At 43.5% G+C, this 22877-nt stretch overlaps 1 protein-coding gene across 2 annotated transcripts in view; it reads right to left on the reverse strand.

The window, feature by feature from the left end:
- The window catches only part of PARN (poly(A)-specific ribonuclease), a 170222-nt gene that overhangs the window by 53107 nt on the left and 94238 nt on the right, over nucleotides 1-22877 (reverse strand). For both annotated transcript variants that reach the window (XM_032606603.1, XM_032606604.1), the window contains exon 22: nucleotides 799-988. In XM_032606603.1, coding sequence (XP_032462494.1) covers nucleotides 799-988 — 190 coding nt within the window. The remainder of the gene's footprint in view (nucleotides 1-798; nucleotides 989-22877) is intronic.

Here is a 22877-nt window from a genome sequence, read left to right on the forward strand (position 1 = left end):
TTGCTTTCAGTGGTGGTCACCTGTGTATATGTAACTTAAAACTCCTTGAACTAAACATTTTAGATCTGTATATTTTATTATGTTATAATATGAGGTATGTTAATTATACCTCAATTTAAAAAATCTCTAAAAAACCATTTAAAAAGTAGGGAGGGCAATCCAGAATATTAACAGTGGTTGCTTCTGGGTGGTGGGATTACGGCTAATTTTTTCTTTGTTAATTCACACTTTTCTCTTCTTTACAATTTTCTATAAGGAACTCCCCCCCACAATTTCTATATCTATGTTTTATAGTTTCACAAAGATTCTAAAATATCACCAGCATTTATCTTCTGAAAGTAGGAATACAGGTAAGTAAAGGAAGTGTGTATCAAGTTCTCTTTCTACAGCAGGCATGTGGTGCAGTGTCTATGTGGGCTATGAAAGGGGTTCAGAAGCTCAGCCAGAAGCAACGTGGCAGCCTGGGAAAAGGAAGAGATCAGACAGAAGAGTTCACCTCTGACCCTGGCTTTCTTACTAAATGGTGGGCAAGTCATAGAGCCCCTGTTTCTTCACCCCTAAAATGGGAGTAAGATGTATCCCCTTGTCTGCCTCTTCAGGGTTTTGTGAATGTTAACTGAAATGGTCTATCTAGCACAGAAGGAATTAATGGAGTAGTAACTTCTGATATTATGTGAAAAGTTAGAAAAAAGTCTTTCTCACAAGTTAGATTTACTACTTACAGTCCTATAAGAAGCAGCGAGAAGAGCTTTGCTAGAACGACGCTGCCCTTTCAAATCGACAGCCAAGAACTCTTACCTATTGGCGTGGTAACAGTGATTCTGCAAAGCATAGGAGATGCACTGCGTGTTTAACCGCTTTCTCTCAACCTCCTTCCAACTATCTTCTGTCCACTTTCTCTTGATCTGCTTCTCCTCATGCTTTGTCCCCACATATTCAGCATAGGTCTGGATCCGATAGCTCTCTGCATATCTGCTGGTATTGACAGCTACAAGGAAAAGAAAAAATCCTTATCAAAGAGTCTCGCCTAGCCCCAGGGATGTCACTTCAGAAGGATGGACTGAGGTAGTCAAAGGAGCCCTGGGGTGAGGTTTGCACTCCCAACCCCGCTCTGCCATTTAGAAGCCAGGTGGCCATAGGCTCTCCACATCTGAGTTTTCTCACCTGGAGAAGAGACGGTCACTGCTCCTCAATCTCCCTTACAGTGTGAAAATGCTCTGTAAACTATTCAATAACCAGAATGATGTAAGCAAAATGTTAATTTTCAGAATATTTGCAGGTAGCATTATGGCCTGAAAATTACTCCTTTTCAGAGTAAGAAAATGAAAAACAAAACAAAACCACTAAGGGAAAACTGTAAACCCTCACTTATTTCGTTAAAAATAAAGATGACAAGAAAAGCAATATTGACAGCAGTGCTGATCACTGTGTCAAATAGCAAAGGTCTACCATATGTCTGTGTCCGGTGCTTTGCGTACCTGATGTCTAATCTTCACAATGTACTTGCAAGGGAGAATTGTCTTTATTGAATATGAGAAAGCAGGTGCACAGAGGTCGGGGGGATTGCTGCAGGCCGCACCGTGGGCCAGCGGCGGTGCTGGGTGGCAAAACCAGGCTGCTTCGACCCTAAGGCCAGGGCCCTGCCTGCCGTTCCGCACTTCACTTTGGACTCTGCAGATTCAAGATATTCCCACAGTACCTGAGGCCTGCCTCTTCTCCTTCTGCTTTGAAAGCCTGCTAATTCTCTGTAATGTGCCTCTGGCAGAAGTCCCTGAAAACCAGAGCTTGTTCCCTCTTTGGTGTTAATGCCTGACTAAGGCCGGGTCTGTCTTGCTGCCTCCTTCTTGGAGGGTGGGGGATGGAAGGTGCAGGTGGCCTGGGAGTGAGGACCCACGGAAACCGGGCCGCCATGTGCTGGCTCCAGCTTCTGCAGTGTGAGCACACACTCCCTGGCCCACTATCACTGCCACTGGTTATTACCCACACTAGCAGCAAGACCGTAAGAGCCGGGCAATGCTGGCAGGGGCCGCCAGACTTGGCACCCAGGCAGCTACAAAAGCACCGTGACGTCTGAAATAGAGTATACCCACTTCTGTATACCCACTCCTAGCAAAGTTCTTGGATCAGAGTAGTTCCCAGTAAATATTATGTAAATGAGGCATGGTAGAATGCAGCAAGAGGTGACGGACACACCAGAACTAGACAAGGGACTCCAGTACTTCAGAGACCTTAAACCACAGGGAAAGACAACCAGATGAGAGGCAGATACTACCCACATACCCAGCCCCTGACACTTTCATCTTCACTCCAAGTGGACCAGATCTGCCTAAAACTTCTCAGCACAATAGGAGTTTATAGAATGTCATGCCCTAAATGTTTAGCCATCTAAAGAGCAAAGCAAAATAAAACAACAAAAAGAAAAATAAGAAAAGACACCTACTCTTATTATGCACCCCAATGTTCACTGCAGCACTATTTACAATAGCCAAGTCATGGAAGCAACCTAAATGCCCATCGACAGATGAATGGATAAAGAAGATGTGGCACATATATATACAATGGAATATTACTCAGCCATAAAAAGGAACAAAACTGGGTCCTTTGTAGAGACGTGGATGGACCTAGAGACTGTCATACAGAGTGAAGTAAGTCAGAAAGAAAAAAACAATCGCATATTAACGCATGTATGTGGAACCTAGAAAAATGGTACAGATGAACCAGTGTGCAGGGCAGAAATAGAGACACAGATGTAGAGGACAAACATATGGACACCAAGGGAGGAAAGTGGTGGGGGTGGGGTGGGGGGGTGAGATGAATTGGGAGATTGGGATTGACATATATACACTAATATGTATAAAATGGATAACTAATAAGAACGTGCTGTATAAAAAAACAAAATAAAATTCAAAAAAAATTCTTTTTTACTAAGAAGTTTGCTGTACTTTTCAAATATTCACTCTAGAGTTTAACAGGAAAAAAAGAAAAGAAAAGAAAACAACCCTAAGGGTATTAAAGAACTTTCACATTATCCCAAGGAAGTAGATTGAGTTAGTGAAATGTGAGCTCAAAACAGCATATGCTCTGACTCACTACAAGGAGGGAAACAGAAAGTACCCAGCTCTGCAGATACACTATCGACCAAAGTCACTCAGATCAGAGAACCACAGAAACAGGATCCTTTCTTTAAAATCTTATTCCTCAGGACAGTTACTCTTCTTGCTTTCAACGGACTACACTTCTGAATTTCTTGGCTCATTTATCTAACTGCCCCACAATCTGTATACCCAACAAACATCATCCATCGGTGCCTCTGTCTAGCAGCTGCTCACTGGGTGTCTGTCCCGGGGACGATGCTAGATATTTGGTAAAACAAGACACAATTTCCACCCTCTTGAGCTCACGCTGTCACATGCAAGCTTTATGCAGTTTCCTGTAAGCTTGAGACTACCTACTAAAACAGGTTCATCTATCAATGCGATACATGAGAACCCACAGATTCTACATGATTATTCTGTCCTGATCGTTGGCAAATGAGCATCTCCTGGATTTTCGTCTTTTAAGTTTCATTCCTTACTCAGGCAGGTTGATTTTGAAGTGTGCCCCACAGGGATGACATGTGCAATAATGCCTCTCTCGAGTTTAATTTGTATTACCAAGTAAAAGAGTAGGCTTGAGTCAACATTCCTCCTGAAAGCAGAGGTGATGATAGGGTCATAAAGGAGCCAAGATGATCTACTTAACAGCATTTGATTGTTTCCAGTAACTTAGCTCTCAGCCCCATGGACAAATGTTTCAAAAATTCCCTAACTATGGTGGGGAATTTATCTGAGCACATTTGGAATTAGGATCACTTAAAGGGGGAAACAAATAACAATCCACTTTCCACGGCTGGCCTTCACATGGCAATAATTTACCAGCATTCCTTCAAGTCCCAGCAGCTTTGCAGCTCTCGGCCTTTAATCTGGAAGCCAAGCTCTGGCCCAGAGCCACCCTTCTAATGGATGAATCAGCAAAATGAATTGGCTGTCAGCTGTGTCCTCCAGTGATTCCAGCTCGCCTGTCAGAAGCAGCGTGGCTCAGGCAGCTTGGTAACACTAACCTTTTCCAAATTTGTCAGGAAAATGATTCAAGGCCATCTTTTGGCTGTGCCACTTTGTGAAAGCCACTGCGAAACCAAACACGGTGAAGGCCCTTCCTGGTTCCTTGTGGGTGAGTGAGAGCAGCTCCTCTCCCACAGTCTCACCCACCCATGGCTTCACTGTGCCGGTTCCGCTGTCTCGACACTTTGTGCATTTAATCTTCACAACCACCCCATGAGGAAGAGATGTTCTAGTCATCACACAGATAAAGAGACTGAGCATCAGGGGAGCTGAGCAGCTTGCTTATGGTCTCATAGGGTGAGCAACAAGGCTGGTATGAAACCAAGACGTGACTTTTTTCTAAAACATAACAAGTCTGACATATATTTGTGTATATTTATGTGTCCATTTAGATGGACGATTATCTTATAAAATGCTTCCTTTAGAGGAGTTTTAAAGAACTACTTAAAATGTTGAGATTTTTTTCTAAAAATGTAGACCCTTCCATTACTGTCAAGCAAAAAATCTCTCCAACTAAGTTGAGAGATACATAATGTTCACGGACAAGAACACAACATTAGACATAGAGTCCTTCCTAAATTTATCTCTAGATTTAATGCAGTTTCAGTTTTTAAAATTCCAACGTTTTAATAAAACAATGAAAAAATTTTAAATGAGATTAAAAAAAAAAAATCTCAACAGAACACAGAGCAGTGGTAGCCAGGGACTGGGGGAAGAGGTCAACTGCCAAAAGGATGAGGGAATTCTGGGAGTGATGGACCTGTCCTGTATCTTGATTGTGGTGGAGGTTACATGATGATGTGCATTTGTTAAGATGAAGACCTGGGCAACAGAACAGTGTATATTTCACTGTATATAAATTACACCTCAATTATTCTGTGGAATTTGAAAGGTTGATTCCAAATTTTAAAGGGAAGACAAATGGCCAATGATAGCCCAAACATTTCTGAAGAAGAATAAGGAAGGGAGACTCGCCTTGATAGCTAAAAAAGCTTATTGTAAACCTGTAGTACTTAAGACAGTGTAGTAATGGGACAGAGATAAACAAACTGACCAGTGGTACAGAAGAACCTAGAAACAGACCTATGCATCTGTGAAACTTTGATTTTTGACAGAGGCAGCATGACACTGTGCAAAAGGAAAAGTTGGAAAAATTGTTTATCCACAGGAAGAAAAAAAGAAATTGGATTCTTACTCACACCAGGCCAAAAAATCAACTCCAGATGGATGAAGCACTTAAATGTCAAAAGCAAACTTTGAAAACTTGAAAAGAAAATAGAAGTGAATATCTTCCGGAGCTTGAAGTAGGAAAGAATTTATGAAGATACAAAAAATGTTAAGCATTAAAAAAAAGATCAATAAGTTTGGCTACATTAATACGAAAACTCTTGGCCACCCGAAGACACTTTAAAGAGAGGGAAGACAATCTACACACTGGGAGAAGATATTTGTGACACATACAACTGATGGAGGATTAGTACCAGAATACATAAAAATGCCTACAAATCAGTAAGAGAACACCTAACAGAAAAATGGGCAAAAGACACGAAAAGCATTCATAGTCGTTTCACAGAAAAGGGAGCACATAACGCCAATAATTATATAAAGAGTTGCTCAACCTCAGGCAAAGGCAAATCAGGAGCACAATAAGGTATCATTTTGTAGATCTGTAGAGGGAAAGGGAGAGGGAGGGCGAAGAGGGGTGGGGGGAGGTGAGGGGAAGGAGAGAGCGGGGGAGAGAGAAAGGGAGAGAGAGAGAACCAAGAAAGCAAGAAAATGATCAGCATGACTTTCAGAAGAGTGACTGCCACCCACAGGGGATCAGGGGGATGGGATGGGGAGGAACAACAGGTAAATGTAACTTATTAACAATATTTTAGCTCTTTGGTTGAGTGGTGGTTTCACAGACGTTCATTACATTTTAAACAAATTGTTTAGTTTTGCTGTTGTTTTACACTGTCCAACTCCTAAGGGCCATTTCTGAGACTAAGTTAGAAGGGCTCTGTAAGACAAGGTAAGAGTTACTCCAGTTTCAATGTCTTCAGTGATAAGGAGGTGTCCCTGAATGGTCCGTGTGCTGCAAACAGTCACGGCTGCTGAAACGCCAGGCTTCTCAGACCTTCTGAGGGAGGCTGAGGACATTTGTGCAGCCTGGTTATTAAGCGGCTGCAATCACTTTACTGCAGCAACTGCTGGAGGGGGTGGGGTGGGGGGAGCATCAGGAAACTTCAGAAGCAGTCACACACCGTTAGTCCCGCATTTTCTGCAGTGGCTACCCTCAGCCAACATCAGGTTCTCAGTCAGTTTCTAAGGGAATTACCTATAATGCTTATCAATCCAATGGTTACAAGAAAGAGAAATATTTATTGGTTACTTATTCTGCCAGGTATGGAAAAATCCTGTAAGGATTATCCTGACTCTGTAGATAAGGACACTGAAGCTCAGAAGAAGTGACTAGTTCAAGGTCTCAAAGATGACAAGTGTTGGGATCCAAACCAAAGCTACATTCTTTTCATGACACCATGTGCACTGGAAGCGTCCCAGACCGTGTCATTTAGAGTTAACACAGGCAAATGCCTCTGTCTGCAAGAGACTCAGAGTCTGTCCACCTCTCCATACAACAGTTATGAAAAAAGCAGAAGGAATCGCTCTGTGATAACCTGGTATGTTAACCGCCCACCCGAAGTGACGTGTGCTGACAGTGGCCTCTGCCAGCTTTGCAGACACAAACCCTACACCCTACCCACCAACGTGTGCTTTAATGCTCTACGGTGCCCACTTCTGACACCCTTCATGACCTCTCCTGATCCCTCCCTCAGCCGCCAGCCTGGGGCCCTGCACCACTGTGCCCTCATTCTGGGTTTTCACCCCACACCAGGAGGGCACCGAACATCGCTTTGTGTTTGCTTGCTTATTTACATGTGAACATACCAGATTCAGAAGTTTTCTCATATTCCATATAATTTGATCAACTCTGGGTTTTCAACAGCATGACCATTTTCTGACTTTTACCAGAGAGAGAATGGAGGGTTTTATCTCAGATTCTACGGGAGAACTAACTTTACAAAAACACTCAACCCTAATAATGGTCAATAAGAACATTTGCCTGTGTTCATAAAAACTGATCTTGGGTGTACCTCCCCTCAATCCACACAAAGAACTAGGCGGATACTAAGGTGCACACAGGAATCGGTGGTCTGTCAGAAGCACATGCAGTACAGCTATTTCCAGGGTGCCCAAGAGGTGAGAGCAGGCGAGCCCGCCCAGGAGACAACAGCCCTATTTTACCCTTGCCAGTCCATCCTCTTCTGTAAAACCCTGCAGAGTCTTCAAGATAAAGTGCAAACCTGCTAGAGGACGTCAGGGCCTTTAGCTTGGTCCAGCCCTCACTTCAACGCTGACTCTTTCCCCACGTTTACCCAGGCGCTCTTGGAGGGAAGGGACCTTAGCTTATTCATCCGTGTAGCGCCTGGGCTCTACCATGGTACTTTGGCAGGAATTTCATCTGACATTGTGGAAGGAGGGAAGAAACACAGCTTTTGTGCCTGCTGTCAGCTTGTTTCTACTCAAGAGAAGAAAGCCAGAACCAGGATACATATTCACAACATCTTCAGTGAAAAATTCCATGAGGAAGGGTGGTTCAGCAGATGAAGAGTCCTGGGCTGGAAACAAGAAGAGCTGGCTCTGACTCTGAAGGGCAGGCTCCCTTGGGCAGGAGCAGTCTGTGCACATTGCCACACCTGAGCCTCACAGCAACGCTGGGAAAGAAATGGCAACGGCCCTTGACAGCAGACTCGGCAAGGCCAATGCACCTGCCCCGAGCACATGGTCAGGACCCAGGGCTTGTGATTCCTTGTCCCTTGCTCTTCATACATTGCATACTTATCCAATAAAGGGTTGCTTGGTTGTTTGTTTGTACAGTACTAAGGCTAGGGAATTCCCTGGCGGTCCAGTGGTTAGGACTCTGCACTTTCACTGCTGAGGGCCTGGGTTTGATCCCTGGTCGGGGAACTAAGATACCACAAGCCTTGCACCGCAGCCAAAAAAATAAATAGAAATTAAAAAATAAAGTAGTAAGGCTAAAGAGTGAATACTAAGGCACATGAAAGAGATCCAAGCACTGTAAAGAGCACAGCGGAAATAATGGAATAAGAGGCAGAAGGGAAATGGGTTCATTCACTTCTGCTTTCCCCAAGCCTCTATCACAGCACCTGACATGCAGGAGACACTCAGGAAATGAAATGCACTAAGGCCAAGGGAGCAAGCTCAGGCCACTATGCTTAAAAAGATGTGAAGGGCAGAGTGTGAGAGCAAGAACAGCTGAGCGTTCACAGAACCGGGCTCGTACCCCCCGGCACTGGGTGGTTGGTACCGTGCGGGCAGGTGCTGTGAGCCCTGTGACGGATAAGGACCAGAGCAAACTCAACAGGCGCCCGGAGAGGAAGTGGGTCCCGTCCTGGTTCCGCCACATACAAGTCACGCCTACGACTCTGTGCCCTCTCCACGTCACCCCCTCATTCTGCTCATGGCTCCCACACCTCATTTCACCTCAGAGTCTCTAATTAAGGCCAAGGAAGTGGATGGGAATTCCCTGGTGGTCCAGTGGTTAGGGCTCCACGCTCTCACTGCCGAGGGCCCAGGTTCGATCCCTGGTTGGGGAACTAAAATCCCACAAGCCATGCGGTGTAGCAGAAAAAAAAAAAAAGCTAAAGATGTGGAGAAGAAAACACTCTCCACAAACTGGACAAAGGCTGACGTGTAGACATGGTGACATTTACTTAAAATCTACACAAAGGGAGGCAACGAAGTCAAATGGGAAAACCACAGGTTCCAAGGCCACAGTGGCCTAGGTTCAAATCCTGCCCCCGATTTTAACTTGTCTGAGGCAAGTCACCTGCCTCCCTGGGCTTCCCTTTCTTTATCCATAAAACGGGCATATCTACCGACCTCAGAAAGCTATTAGGAAGGGCAGAGAGTACATACACAGAGCTCTCAGCACAGGGCTTGGCACACGGTAGGGGCCTAAGTAATGAGGCTGTGGCTGTTAGATCACAAAACATATGGTTCAGACTAAAAGAACGGTGTCTAAGCCACATAAGATATTCTACAGTGAAACAGATTCAGCGAGCTGTATAGTTCGTCACACACTGGAGGGCGAGAAGTGAGGGGGGCCTCACAGACCTGAGTCTGCAAAGCTCACGCGATACTGCTATCATTTAGAATTGGGGTCTTTCCCACGCAAAAACGTGGAAAATACAGGAACCGATACATCAACCATACTGGACAAGTATAAAATCAAAAAGTCTGAACTATAATTTTTAAAAATTGAACTAAGACCAAACTTAGTCAATTAATTTTCACTAACTCTCCTGGCAACACCATAGTCCGCTTCTGAAACATGCATCTCATTCATTCATTCCACAAACACTGGCTCCAGGTACTGTGCTGGGCACCAGTGCATGGAGGAAGGGAAGAGATGGTCCCTGCCCAGAATAAGCTTACAATCTAGAGGAGGAGGAAAGGAACAGAAAGGATTGGTAGGGGAGCACCAGGGAGGCAGGAATCGAGGTGAGAAATGATGATTTCAGCATGAGGAGGAGCACGAGGTTGACTGTGGCAAAGAAGCTGCTGCTTAAGCTCTCGCTCCCACGGCCTCTGCCACCTGCCTCCACTTTTACCGAAGGGTGTCACCAAGGAGTACTGCTCGCATTAACCAGCCTGGGTGGTTTTTTTTTTTTTTCTTTTTTCTTTTCATGGTTCCCAGCTGAAAAGTCGATTAAGAAGAAATAAAGCTACCATTTATTGAGTACTTACTATATATAAGAGCTGTGCTGACTGCTTTACAAACAAATGTATTTAGTTCTTGCTTGTTCATTTATTCACCCTTCCACCTGTTTGTGAACACAGACGCTAATGTATGAAATTCTCACTTGTTCATTTATTCATCTATCCATTCATTCATGAACAAACACACCATCTTCTATGCATGGGCAACTGGGGCTGAATCAGAGACCTGGTCCTCGTATTCGCCAGGAGGGAAGGACAGGGCACAGAGCCCCACATGTGTGCTGAGGGTTAGAAAAGCGCTCTGGAGTTTCCAGCGGGAGCTAGCTGGTCAAGCCCAGGACACAGGGACCGTTTCCCTAAGGAAAAGACATTCAGCCTTTCCTGAGACCGAAGGCTGGGAGAGCAGACAGTGTCAAAGACACTGGGGGTTGGGAAGCGTGTTCCAGGCAGAAGGAACACTGAGTGACCTATCTGAGTGAGGAGACACAGTCTTGACTGAGGAACTGAAACACGACCTTAACAGTGGAGACTAAAGAGGGAGCGGGGAGGACCTGAGGTGAAGCCGGAATGATGGACACGCCCCCAAGGGCTCCGGCTAAGTGCAGAGGGAGCCACCATGGGGTTTTAGTCACCAGGAGGGTGCGAGTGTGATCTGATGTGTGTTCCTACAAGATCACTGCGACTGAAGGGGAAAACAGGAATGGGAATGGAGAAGGCGTGGAGTAAGAAAAGAAGTCCTAGTGGAACTCTGAGGAACAGCAAACATTTAATCACCTTATAGATGGGGAGGAGCAGGCAGGGGAGCCTGGGACGCTGTGGGCCCAAGAGGAGGGGACTAACTTAGAAAGTCTCGGGCTGTGGAGCCCAGGAAGGAAGGGTGGGTCAATGTACTGAGCAACCACGCAAGAGGAGACAAGGGCTCAGGGGCTTTATGGCACGGAGGTCACCAGGGACCTCGGCTAAATGAGAGGGCACAACGGCTAAGGTGATGAATCCAGACCACTGGAATTTGTAAAAGGAAAGAAGTCATGGGGAGCAAAGGGAACTGGGATCTAGGAGTCCTTTTGAAAAGATGGATTAGATTCAGCAGGTTTTCTCACTGTTGGAAGAAGCAGCAGGTGGGCCTGAGGATAAGGGACATCGAAAGGCCTGGAGAGGAAACGGGGCCCAGAGCACACGTGGGGACCCCACTTCCAAGAGAAGGGAGGAGCAGGTGCAGAGCTCGATGAATCTGGGGTAGGAAGCCCCACCCGGAAGCTGGCTGTTTTTGGGTAAAGGGAGTGGGTCTTCCCAAGAGCCCCAGAGCTGAGGCCGGGAGGACAGGAAGGGCAGAAAAGGCTGTGGAGTTGTGACTTACGAGGACCCAGCTGGAGACAGCGGCCTTCTAGGCAAAGTTACCAATCCACCCGTGCCCTTTTTCTCCTCAAAGCAACCCCACAAGGTGGGCAGGACCTCTTGTTTTTACAGACACGGAAACAGAGGCTGAGAGAGGTTGAGTAACCTGCAGAGGGCCAAGATAATGAACTGGCAGAGCTGGATTTGAATCCTCACCTCCCTGACTTTGATGCCAGGCTTCCGATGACACTTTTAACCTGCCCCTCAAAGCTGTCAACACAGCAGCTGCTCTAAACCCAAGCCAGACAAAAAAAGGTTTTCATAAATGCTGACACAGCTCCTTAAAAGATGGGGTAGTGATGTGCAGGAGGTAAGAATGATCTTATGATGGAGTCAAACAGGAGCAGATGGAGTTTCAAAAAGTTTAGAATTGAGAGTCACTTTAAGAAAAAGACAGAGAATACCTTTTTTTGTTTTTTAAATAAAGACGAAAACACACAACTTACAATAGGGAGCTGGGAAGCAATTCCATACTTAATGGTATTGATGAACTTGACAGACAGCTGAAAGACCTAAGGCAATTTGCAACATTCTTCACACTTCATGGGAAAAAATTAAGATTGATGTCTCAACTACACAGGAATAATTTAAAGTAAAATCAAAGATCTCCTCCTAGAATGTGTGAAACGGCAGATCCTAAATGTCAGGAACACTGAATAAATTATACTCTAGGGAAGACTAAACAGTATATGTTTTAGTTATACTATTTTATGACAGTATCTTTAAGGTCTACATATACCACGAAGGAGTACAAATAAATAATAATCATGGTTTACAGACAGGTTGCCATGCACCAGATGCTGTATTAGCTCTAATATATTACCGTTATGTTCTATGATATCCTAATATATTAATCCTAACATACACTCTTTCATCTCTAATCGTACCTCTACAAAACAGCCCTATTTTGAGTATGACAAAACAGAGACCCAGATAGGTTAAGCCCCTTGCCTGACATCACAGTGCTGGACAGTGGAAAATGGCCAGATTTAACCCACTGCTGATACAACCTCCCCCTACATGGGTACCTTTCGCGCTCTAAAGGCATACAGTGTCCAGTAGGTTTTAAGTTGCAACAGTGTCACCAAACAAGACCTATCTTTTCTAGGCAACCCACTCTGATGTTTCCTATTCTGTTTCTTTTCTCTCTTCTTTTTTATTCTGGCGTCAACTAGCACTGATTTTCTGACCCACTGATGGGCCATGACTCGAAGTTTGAAACAAGCCACAGCTCACTGACACCCACCATTCAAAGTGGCATTTCTGTGCGACAATGCGCTTTGTGTTCTAAAAGGTTAGTCAACAAAAGAACTTTTAGGACACAACCTATTCACCAACCAGAGCCAGTGTGTAAACTGAACTGCTGGCTCGAGGTAGTGGCCGGGTCTGCAGTCAGAGTTAAGAAGGGTTCACTGGTTCTCGTGAGCGATGTTTCAGATGCCAGACACAAATATACACCAAATATAAATGTCCCCACACACACCAACACCACACTTTTGGACTGTTAACCTTGGCAGTTTGAGCTGTTTATGAAGCATTAAATCTGCCACAATATTAGTGCTATTGTGATAACACATAAATGCACCAACTTTTCTCCACGTCCCAAGACCATGTTTACAAAAAGCCTCACAGAGCAGCATATTTTCAGACTTAAAGGTTTCAATAGGTGAAAAGCTTAAAGTCTGTTTGTGTATAAGCCAACCAGATACGGGAGATGCTGTACTGCAATATTTACACTTTCATTAAATGTCTCTCTGTGGATGTTTTGATGTGGTTTTCATTTGATAAAAGAATTTACTTACAGCTCATGACTAGGCTTATTCATTAACCAAGTGAAACCCAGGAGGGAAGGAGGGGGCCTGGGGAGAGAATGAGAATGACAGGCCTTTATCAGCTAGGCAGGGCTGAGCTATCTTACCTGCAGGGTGAGTCATTACCCCTGGGAAGGAGGGTATCAGTCCCCAGAAGCAAACTGGCCTCTCCCAACCTAGTAAGGAGTCACAGAAATTCCATATAAACTGTCCATATAGACAACTCCGTCTATGGTTCTCGTTAACCCTTCTCTGCCACGCTACCAATCTGGAACCTCTCAGGGTTCTCAGGATGGCACCATGATGCTACCTATGAAAAGAGCCCTCTTCCTAGTCCTGCCTTGTTCTCTTCCCCGCTCCCCACCCCTGCAATCCATCTAGAGATGCAGAACCTCCTGAAATCTGCATCAAACATGACTGGCCTCTTCAGTGTCTCCAGGACACCCCGCATGTGATCTGTTACCACCAAAAAGGTGAGGAAAAAAATGCCAACACAACCTCCTTTAACACTCAGGCCAGCCTCCTTGGTGCCTGCATGGAGCCTCACTGGCACTGTGTCCAGCCTCTATGGAGAGAGAATCGATTCATAACAAAAGCAATGAAATCTGCTCTTCAGACCACAGGTTGCCTTGGGACAATGCAAGGTATTTGTTATAATTGGCAATGTCTGACTTCAGAAAAGTATACAGAAAGAATCACAAGCTTCTCCAATGAGGAAATAAAGAATGACGAAGTTAGCCTTATTTTCCACATCAGTTTTACTCTTTGCCTTTGCTGACACTATGTGCCCAACAACTAATATATTTCACTAGTGGGTTCTGTCTGTAGACCACACAGTAAAACCCTACAGATCACCAAACAGGCCAAAGGGGCAGCACAAAACTGAGTAAGAATTACTTTGGTTTTTAAAGTCCCATCCCATCTTGGCTTTTAACACATTCATTCTACACTTGTATTATTTTTCTCCTTTTAAGTCACCAAACCATTTCCCTATGGGCTTTAGGAGTTTAAGAAGACTAATCCACCTCTTTATTTTCTTCATCCTTAAGTCTGTCCCCCTGTTATGGGAGGTGGTCGCTGCCATCATCAGTGGTCAGACCTACAGGCAGCATTTGGGTCTGACACAAGCATGTTAAGCTGCCAAAAGCAGCTGAAGCAGCTGAAGCAGCTCGGTGTCAAGCACATACATACACAGGAGACTGTGGGATGGAAAGATAGGAGAGAGAGGGACGAAGAGAGGGATGGGGAGAGGAAGGGGGAGGGGAGAGCATGCCTGCCCCGAGAGGCGGCCAGAGAGTGAGCTTCTCCCATTCGGTGAGGAAGTGCTTTTAGAAGATGGCAACTCCCCAAATTCAGAGAAGTAACAAGTTTTTCACCACTCCTGAACATTTAAAGAACCTGTGAAATATTGTGCCAGCAGGAGAATAAGGCAGATTTTCTTTTTTAATTGATACTGGCATTGGTCAACTTTCCTGTCTGAAGTTGTTAAGATCTCTACATTGTTCTGAACAGTCATTTTGTTTTCTACATCCTAAGGAGAAGTAAATGTAGATCTTTTTGTGTGTTTTGGACATCCAATGGAAAATCGACTGGTTAGAAAACAAGAGTCAAGTGTTACATTTTAAAACACTTATATGAAAAAAGAAATTGAATACAGTGGCAAGTGTTGTTATACTGCTACACTTTAAAGCAGTGGTCCCCAACATTTCTGGCACCAGGGGCTGGTTTCATGGAAGATAATTTTTCCACGGACGGGGGTGGGGTGGGGGGTATGGTTCAGGCAGTGATGCGAGCGATGGGGAGCCATGGGGAGCCATGGGGAGCGGCAGATGAAGCCTGGCTCACTTGCCCACCGCTCACCTCCTGCTGTGCCACCTGGTTCCTAACAGGCCAAGGACCGGGGACCTGGGGACCCCTGCTTTAAAGTATTTTGGTGTATTTTATAACATTACATCTTAAAATTCCCAAAGGCTCAAGAGCTTCCGACAACATCAAAATGCTTAACACAAATTAGGAAATTGAAAAACAACTTTTGAAAGTCATGTATCGGTAGAGCAGAACACAGAATGCTTTCTGATTGATAACGGAGCGTTCAGGGATTTTAAAGTACTCTCTACTTTTATTTTTCCCTAGAAAAATATTATCACCCTTTAAATGATAACTCTGCAGTCCCACATCTAATGCCTCTAACATAAGTAAAGTCTCATTTTAAAGCATGTAAACTGAAGTTTAATGAATGAATTTACTTATCCTGCCTTTGCATAGCATTATGCTATGATTTCAATGAAGAAAAAATATGAGTATCTGACAGCAACTTGCATGGGACAGAGCTGCAAAGCTCTACAAACCACGTTTCTGCAGGGCACTCACAGACTGGTCCCGCACCAGGTTAGGGCAGCAGTTAGAGGCCTTCACCAACAGGAAATGCACAAGCCACGCTTCCTTCTAAGGCTACAACTGGATCCTTCTGTCAAAACCAAATCAGCAGCACGGAGGTGCATGGCTATATACAACACACTCAGTGCAACGGTCCACAGGTCTGACTCACAAATGAAACAATTTTGACTAATGTAAAAAAAGAACATGTTTTCGGTAACCAATCCCCCTCAGGACTTGATTTGGGAGGCAAACTGTCCAGCTTCTACCTTTAAATGATAGACAAAAGAGAACAGAGGAGAGAGCAAATGTTAAGATACAGGCAGAGGTGTGAAAAATAAAGGAGAAAGTCGGCTTGCAGAGCCAAGTTTATCTCCTACTCTGCCCTGAGTAGTCAGCCAAGAGCTGATAGAGGGCTTTTTCCTAAAGTAGGTAGAAAAAAATCCCCACCAGTGGGGGTTGCCAGGCAACCTGCCACATTTTACTAAAGCAGGAGCAGCAAGAATCCCCAGAGGGCAGCTGGAATGCCGTGTAATGCCTTCTCCCAAGATCCAGGCGCACACTTGCCCCACAAGCCCACCCTGGGGCGGACGCACACATGGGGAACAGCTATCTGAGTGCAGCCTGAAAGTCATGGACGTGGTGCAAAATTCACTCCAATCTCGGCCCGCTCTTCTCCAGCTCAGGCCAGAGCGCAGCCGGGATTCACTGCTGTCGCCAAAAAAAGCACAGGCAGACCCTGTAACTTGGTTCTCTGCAAGTCTGGACTAAATGCCGTTGGGTTTTTTTTTGGCTGTACTGTGTGGCTTGCAGGATCTTAGTTCCCTGACCAGGGATTGAACCCAGGCCATGGCAGTAAAAGTGCCGAGTCCTATCCACTGGACTGCCAGGGAACTCCCTGTTGGGATTATTTAAATTAAAAAAAAAAAAATTTATTTTTGAGCAATTCGTGATTTAAAAGATTTTAATACAACTGTAGGAGCAGAAAGGCCCGATGGAATGAGTGTACACTCTGGGGCTGGAAAGTCCTACCACTGGGCTCCCACTTCACCTCTCTGGGCAACTGTTGCCTTGTCCTTGAGCTGAGGTGCTATCCACAGGTCATTTCAGGGAAAGCACCTAGCACAGTGGAGTTGCAACAGCATGTGTGCAACAGTGTGTCTGTGTGGAGAAGACAGGCAGGGAGGCTAAAGGTGAAAACCACGTTTAGTCAAAGTTACCCTTGAAAATTCCCTTTGGAGGTGTCATGCCAGCATCCAATGTGGCTGTTTTTCCCTCCAGTGTCAGAGCACTCCACTAATTCTCCTCTTGCACACCAGGCTTGCATGTGAGGACCAGGTTACTGAAGACACACGTGGGTGAGCACACTTATATTTCTAATCGGCAGGGGTCACCCGACAGGCGGAACTTGAGAATGGATATTCTCGTGGGAAAAGCAGGATCCCTAGCTCCCATTTCATCACCGACTCACTCACTTTCACTGAGTGGACTGACAAGCAAAACCAGTCTCACTACCGAGAAAATAATTTCCCCAATGAGTACATTTGAATTCATGCAAGTTTAAAAATTTTATGATGCTTCTCTAGTTGCAACCGAGTGAATACATAACCCAGGCCTTTGTGCCCATCCTCTGAGCGCACAGACCCCAGCTAGTCCTTCTAGATAGGAACATGTTCCAGTCACTTTATGTCACCACTGATATTTCTCCCAGAGAGAGTATCTAACACAGCTATTTCTCTCTGCTTCACAGCAGGCTGGGGCTTGCGATGATTACATGCCACTGAATAACTGTGGCTTGACGTCCCAGAGCATGGATTTCACTGGAGAGCAGGGAGGAAAAGTTAAATAATTAATCTGGTCATTTAAAACATTTTAATATTAAAATAAAATGGATGTATTATAGAGTGGAATTTTTCAAATTTGCGAGGATGGTTTAAATAAAACACGAGGCTGCAGAGAAATGCCAACTCGCGCTCCCCGCTGCGCTCCCCTCCTCTCTCCCCACTGCACTGCCCCCCCAGGTGCCCTTGAGCATCCTGTCTGCTCCCCTTTGGTGTTAGGGGTACTTGGTGGAGTTTAAGAATAGCCTCCTCCCACAGAGGCCCTTTGTAATAAATATTAACTGAATGAACGACCCATTCTTTCTGGTGTAGTGAGAGCACCAAAAGGGGGAAAGAAACCCCTGACTCCTCTTCTTGGCATCCAGGTGGTAAATGTCATGTTCACGAGTGGTTTACACAAGACAACTCATACTCTCAGTGCACACACGACACTCACGGACCTGTTAGTTCTTCGTGAATAGGAGCAATCCTGGAAAGAGCTGACCGGTGTGAGAAAAGGGTAATGCAGTTATCTATTTTCTCCTGTGAAGGTGACAGAAATGGATGTATCACGTATGAGCAAGGAAAGACGAGGGCAGCCTCAGCTGAGAGGGTGTGCTCCCACAGTTCAAATCAATCTGTCTGAAAGGGGTGATAATACCCCTCTTTCTCTGCATACCTGTGGTCATAATGGGAAGGTGGGAATCCTGTCCTGTAAGCTCACAGCCTGACCCTCATTCACCTGACAAGTATTTCTCGGCCAAAGTGAAGTGGTCACCTTGCATCCATCAGCTCATCTACCAAATGATCTGGACCAGGAACTGGGTGAGCTTTGAGCAGCAGAGGCCACCTGCCCCTAGAGCTGCAGTTACCACCTCCTGAGACTACATCCCATATGGTACCCTAGTAGGCTCTGCTACCATCACTGTCTAGAGAAAACAGCAATCTGTTGAACGACTTGCCTGAAGTCCTGCAACTAGTATAAGGAGAGGAGCTGGCATTCAGACCCGAGGCGTCTTGGTCACCCTACCAACCAGGAAGAATGATGTCAAGGAAGCGACCAGGCACTTGCCACCTGGTCTGCTAGCTGTTCTCCGAAGCAGGGAACACAGGCGATGGTGTTGGTCCCTTCTATGTGCCATCTTCAGCAGACAGGTCCACTGACTGTCAGTGGGTGTTCTGTCTGAATGAGAGGGGTGCACCCTTTGACCTAGTATTCCTCTTTTAGGAAACCAGTCTATGAAAACAATCTGAAATGAGGACTAATTTTTAATGCACAAAGATGTTTAAGGATAAAAAACATATATATATATATAAAACCACAAGCATAAACCTCCAAAATGTTCAACAGTAGGGGGAACAGCCAAACAATTGCACTATTCAAATTCATCAAAAATTACACTTTTCAGGGGGATAAGAACCAAGCAATAAATAATCAATAAATTCGCTCACTAGTTATTTGGACAAAAGTAACCTGAATGCCTACCTCACAGGCTACATCATTGATTCATTCAACAAGTATTTGCTGATTACCTACTATGTGTCAGGTACTATTTTAGGCACTGAAAGTACATGGAGAATAAAAATCTTCACCCTCCTGGAGGGTGGTTATATGGGTGTGCTCACTTTGAGGTAATTCATTGAGTGGTATACTAACGACGCATCCACTTTTCTATATGTATGTTAAATCTACATTTAAAAGTTAAAAAAAGCCTGGTATCATGGAGCTTATATTCCAGTGGTAGAGTACAGACACTAAACAAAAAAGTAAAATACATTGTGTATATATAGTGCTATGGAGAAAGAGAAAAGCTGGGAGTGCTGAGATGGGAGTTGCAATTTTAAATAAAGTGGTCAGGGAAAGCCTTACTGATAGAATTGCCAAATAAAAATAGAGGACACCAAGTTAAAGTTGAATTTCAGATAAGCAACAAATCATTTTTTAGTATAAGTACATTCCATACAATATTTGGGCCATGCTTAGTTTAGGCAAAATCTGGCAACCCTACTTACTGATAAGATGGCATTTGAGTAAACCTCATTCCTAATGGATTTAATACTTAATGCTTCTAAGTAGGACACCAAAGGCAAACACTATAAAAGAATAAATTGATAGTTGTTACTATGATAATATGTAAAGCTTTGGGGTAGCAAAATAGACTATATTAAGATGTATACAACAAACTGGGACAAATATTTGCAAAATACATAACCCAGCATTAGTCTCCCTAAGCTTCAATTTCTTCTGTAAAATGAAGGGGGAAGATGGTACCTGCATTTCATAAAATCGTTATGAAGATTTCAGAGCAGTGTCTAGTAGCTAATAACTAATGGCTTACTAAATGTTAGAAATGAATAATCATAATAAAAGTATACTCACAAATCAATAAGAAAAGCACACAACACACAAAATGAGACGAACCAATTAAACTTCTCAAAATAATTCTAGTGTGCACTTTGCAGAACATAAACTAAAATCTGAATGGCATCCTTGCACAAGTATTACCCATAGGATACTTGTTAATACAAAGGGGGAGAGCTACAATGGAGATTTCTGAGGCCACCATTTAACAAAATTATCAAACAAAACATCAGTAATAATGGAACAAATAGACAGTGTGTGTGCCTCAGTGTGACGTGCTAAGAGGACATCGCCTATGTAGCCCTCCTGTCAGACACGTGTAATCCCAGGAGACAAACCCAAATCGAAGGACACCACAAAACAACACCTGGTCTGAACTCTTCAGAAAGTGTTAATGTTATAAAAAACAAAAACAGGCTGAGGAACTGTTCCAGATTAAAGGAGATTAAAGAGCTATGATGACTCTACTAACTTCGAAGATGAAGGAAGGGGACCAGGAGCCAAAGAATGGGGGTGGCCTCAAGAAGGTGGAGAAAAAGCAAAAAAACGGATTCCCCCCTCCAGCCTCCAGAAGGAACACAGCTTTGCTGACACCTTGATCTTAGCCAAGTGAAACCAATTTGGGACTTTTGCCCTCCAACTGTAAGACACTCCAACTAAACTGTAAGATAATCAGTTTGTGTTGTTTTAAGCCACCAAGTTTTTGGTAATTTGTCACAGCAGCAGTGGAAAACTAATACCAGTGTTTGTTTTTGTTTTTTTACAACCTGTAGAAGTTAAATTGTAGAAAATTGAGAGAAATACAACCACTTCCTGTCCCTAGTTATGCAAATGATTTCTGTTCACAGGACTGTAAAAATACATTGTCTAGTGTGTTAAATTCTCATTTGAATTGCTTTTAACATCTTATTAGTTTTTTCATTAATTAATGAGTTGAATAAAATCTTTGACACTTGTTTAAAAAAAGAGAATTATGATGACTAAATGCAATACATGATTTTGACTTGATCTTGGATCAAAAAATAAAATAAAAAACTGTAAGAGACAGTGTTGAGACATTTGGAGAAATTTTATTATGGCCTAAACATTAGATCGTATCAATATCATAAATTTACTTTAATAATAATAATACATATATACATACTTGTATATGTATATATTATGGATGCATGTGTGTGTGTATATGTACAGAGTGAGGGGGAGATAAAGCAAATGTAACAAATGCTGCCGTCTTACCTACAGTGTTATAGGTTTAAAAGTTTTCAAAGTAAAAAGAGAAAATACCAAAAATAAAATGAAAAGAACTGCTGATAAGAACAGTTTTAAAAAGATAAATACCTAACACTGTACGGATTATAAACTGATATAACCTTTATACAGGGCAACCTGACAATATATGAGAAATTCTTATTTTTAAACTTCTTTTTTTAAACCAATTCTCTGGCTCTATCGTGTTATAGACAGAGGCCAAGTGAAATTCCAGAGATTTTATAATTTTGTATTTGCAGTTCCTCCTTTCACACAAAATTCTTCTGCCCAAAGAGGTTTAAGAGTGTTAAAGTTAAACAATGCATTAAAAATGAAAACTCACCTAACAATTCTATAATAAGAATATTATTGAGTAAATTATGGTGTATCAACTTGATGGTTTATTTAACTCATGTAACCCGTTAAAATCTTTTCATAGAGTTTGTAGGGGAGCAAAATTTGCCACCCCAAAGTGTGTCTATTTAGCATTAGGATTGTTTTAAGCTGATTATTTTTAAGAAACAAAACCCTTAGGAAGTCTTTGTTTTTAACCCCTTCTCTTCCTTTAACTGCCTAAAAGAATTTGGATAAAGGGCCTGATCTAGGAAGAGTACTACCGCCAGAGATGTCTGCAAAGATATGGGCAAAGTGAGGTTGGGGGAACTCAGCAGGGCCTGGAGACCCCAGTCCTGTCTGTGTCCCATTGTCTCTGCAGGGCCCAGCAAACGTTTGCTTACCAAACATTTATTTTCCCATCTCCATGTGAAATGCCTTCCTCCCCCTTTGAAGTCTCAAACCCCTACCCCTTTCTCCTCCTCTCAGAAGGCATATAAGCCTCAACTGCCTAATTTATCCTAGGGTCTCAGGTTTCTTACGGAGCCTCTAGTATGTACGCAATTAAGTTTGTTTTTCTCCTGCTAATCCATCTCGTGTCAATTTAATTCTTAGACCAGCCGGAAGAACCTAGAAAGGGTAGAGGGAAACTGTTTCCTTCCCCAACAAGCTTAAATAACTTGAGAAAATTTCTCAACAACTATTATTAAAAATAGAAAAAATTAAAGCATGTACAATTATACCCACATAAAATAAAGAGGCAAAATACTAAAAAAAAAAAAAAAAACCAACAGAATGTTATGATGATTATTTCTAGGTGATTTTTAACTCATTTGTGTGTATGTTTCTGTAATGAACATGTATTCATTTCATTTTTTAAAATACTTTTTAAAAATAAAAGACAAAAAATTTGGCATTCTTAGACTTGCAACAGAGTGGAATATTTTTGTTACTGTAATTACCCGATTAGACATCTGAAAGCTGAGTGCAGGGAACACAGTCTCATAGTCCCACAGTGCTGTGTCCTCTGTAATAATTAAAAGAGAGCCCTATTCAAAAAGAAAACTTTTTAACTGACTGTGGGATAGCAAAGTTTTTGATAATTACAGAGGAAGGTTATGAGCTATGAATATGTTTACACATACTATTATTTTTTTAACATCTTTTTTTTTTTTTTTTCCTTCCTGCAGTATGCGGGCCTCTCACTGTTGTGGCCTCTCCCGTTGCTCCGCAGTCATGGCTCATGGGCCCAGCCGCTGCGCGGCATGTGGGATCCTCCCGGACCGGGGCACGAACCCGTGTCCCCTGCATCGGCAGGCGGACTCTCAACCACTGCGCCACCAAGGAAGCCCTAACATCTTTATTGAAGTATAATTGCTTTACAATGGTGTGTTAGTTTCTCCTTTATAACAAAGTGAATGAGCTATACATATACATATATCCCCATATCTCTTCCCTCTTGCGTCTCCCTCCCACTCTCCCTATCCCACCCCTCTAGGTGGTCACAAAGCACCGAGCTGATCTCCTTGTGCTGACGCATACTATTATTAATATGCTGAAAATGTTATATTCAAAAGGCTTGATTCGATGCCAGCAAAGACCAAATAAATTTTCTTTGAGACAGAGCAGTCTCAATATTTTATTT

This window comes from Phocoena sinus, chromosome 15 (assembly GCF_008692025.1).
Source record: "Phocoena sinus isolate mPhoSin1 chromosome 15, mPhoSin1.pri, whole genome shotgun sequence".
In the NCBI taxonomy this organism is placed as follows: domain Eukaryota; kingdom Metazoa; phylum Chordata; class Mammalia; order Artiodactyla; family Phocoenidae; genus Phocoena; species Phocoena sinus.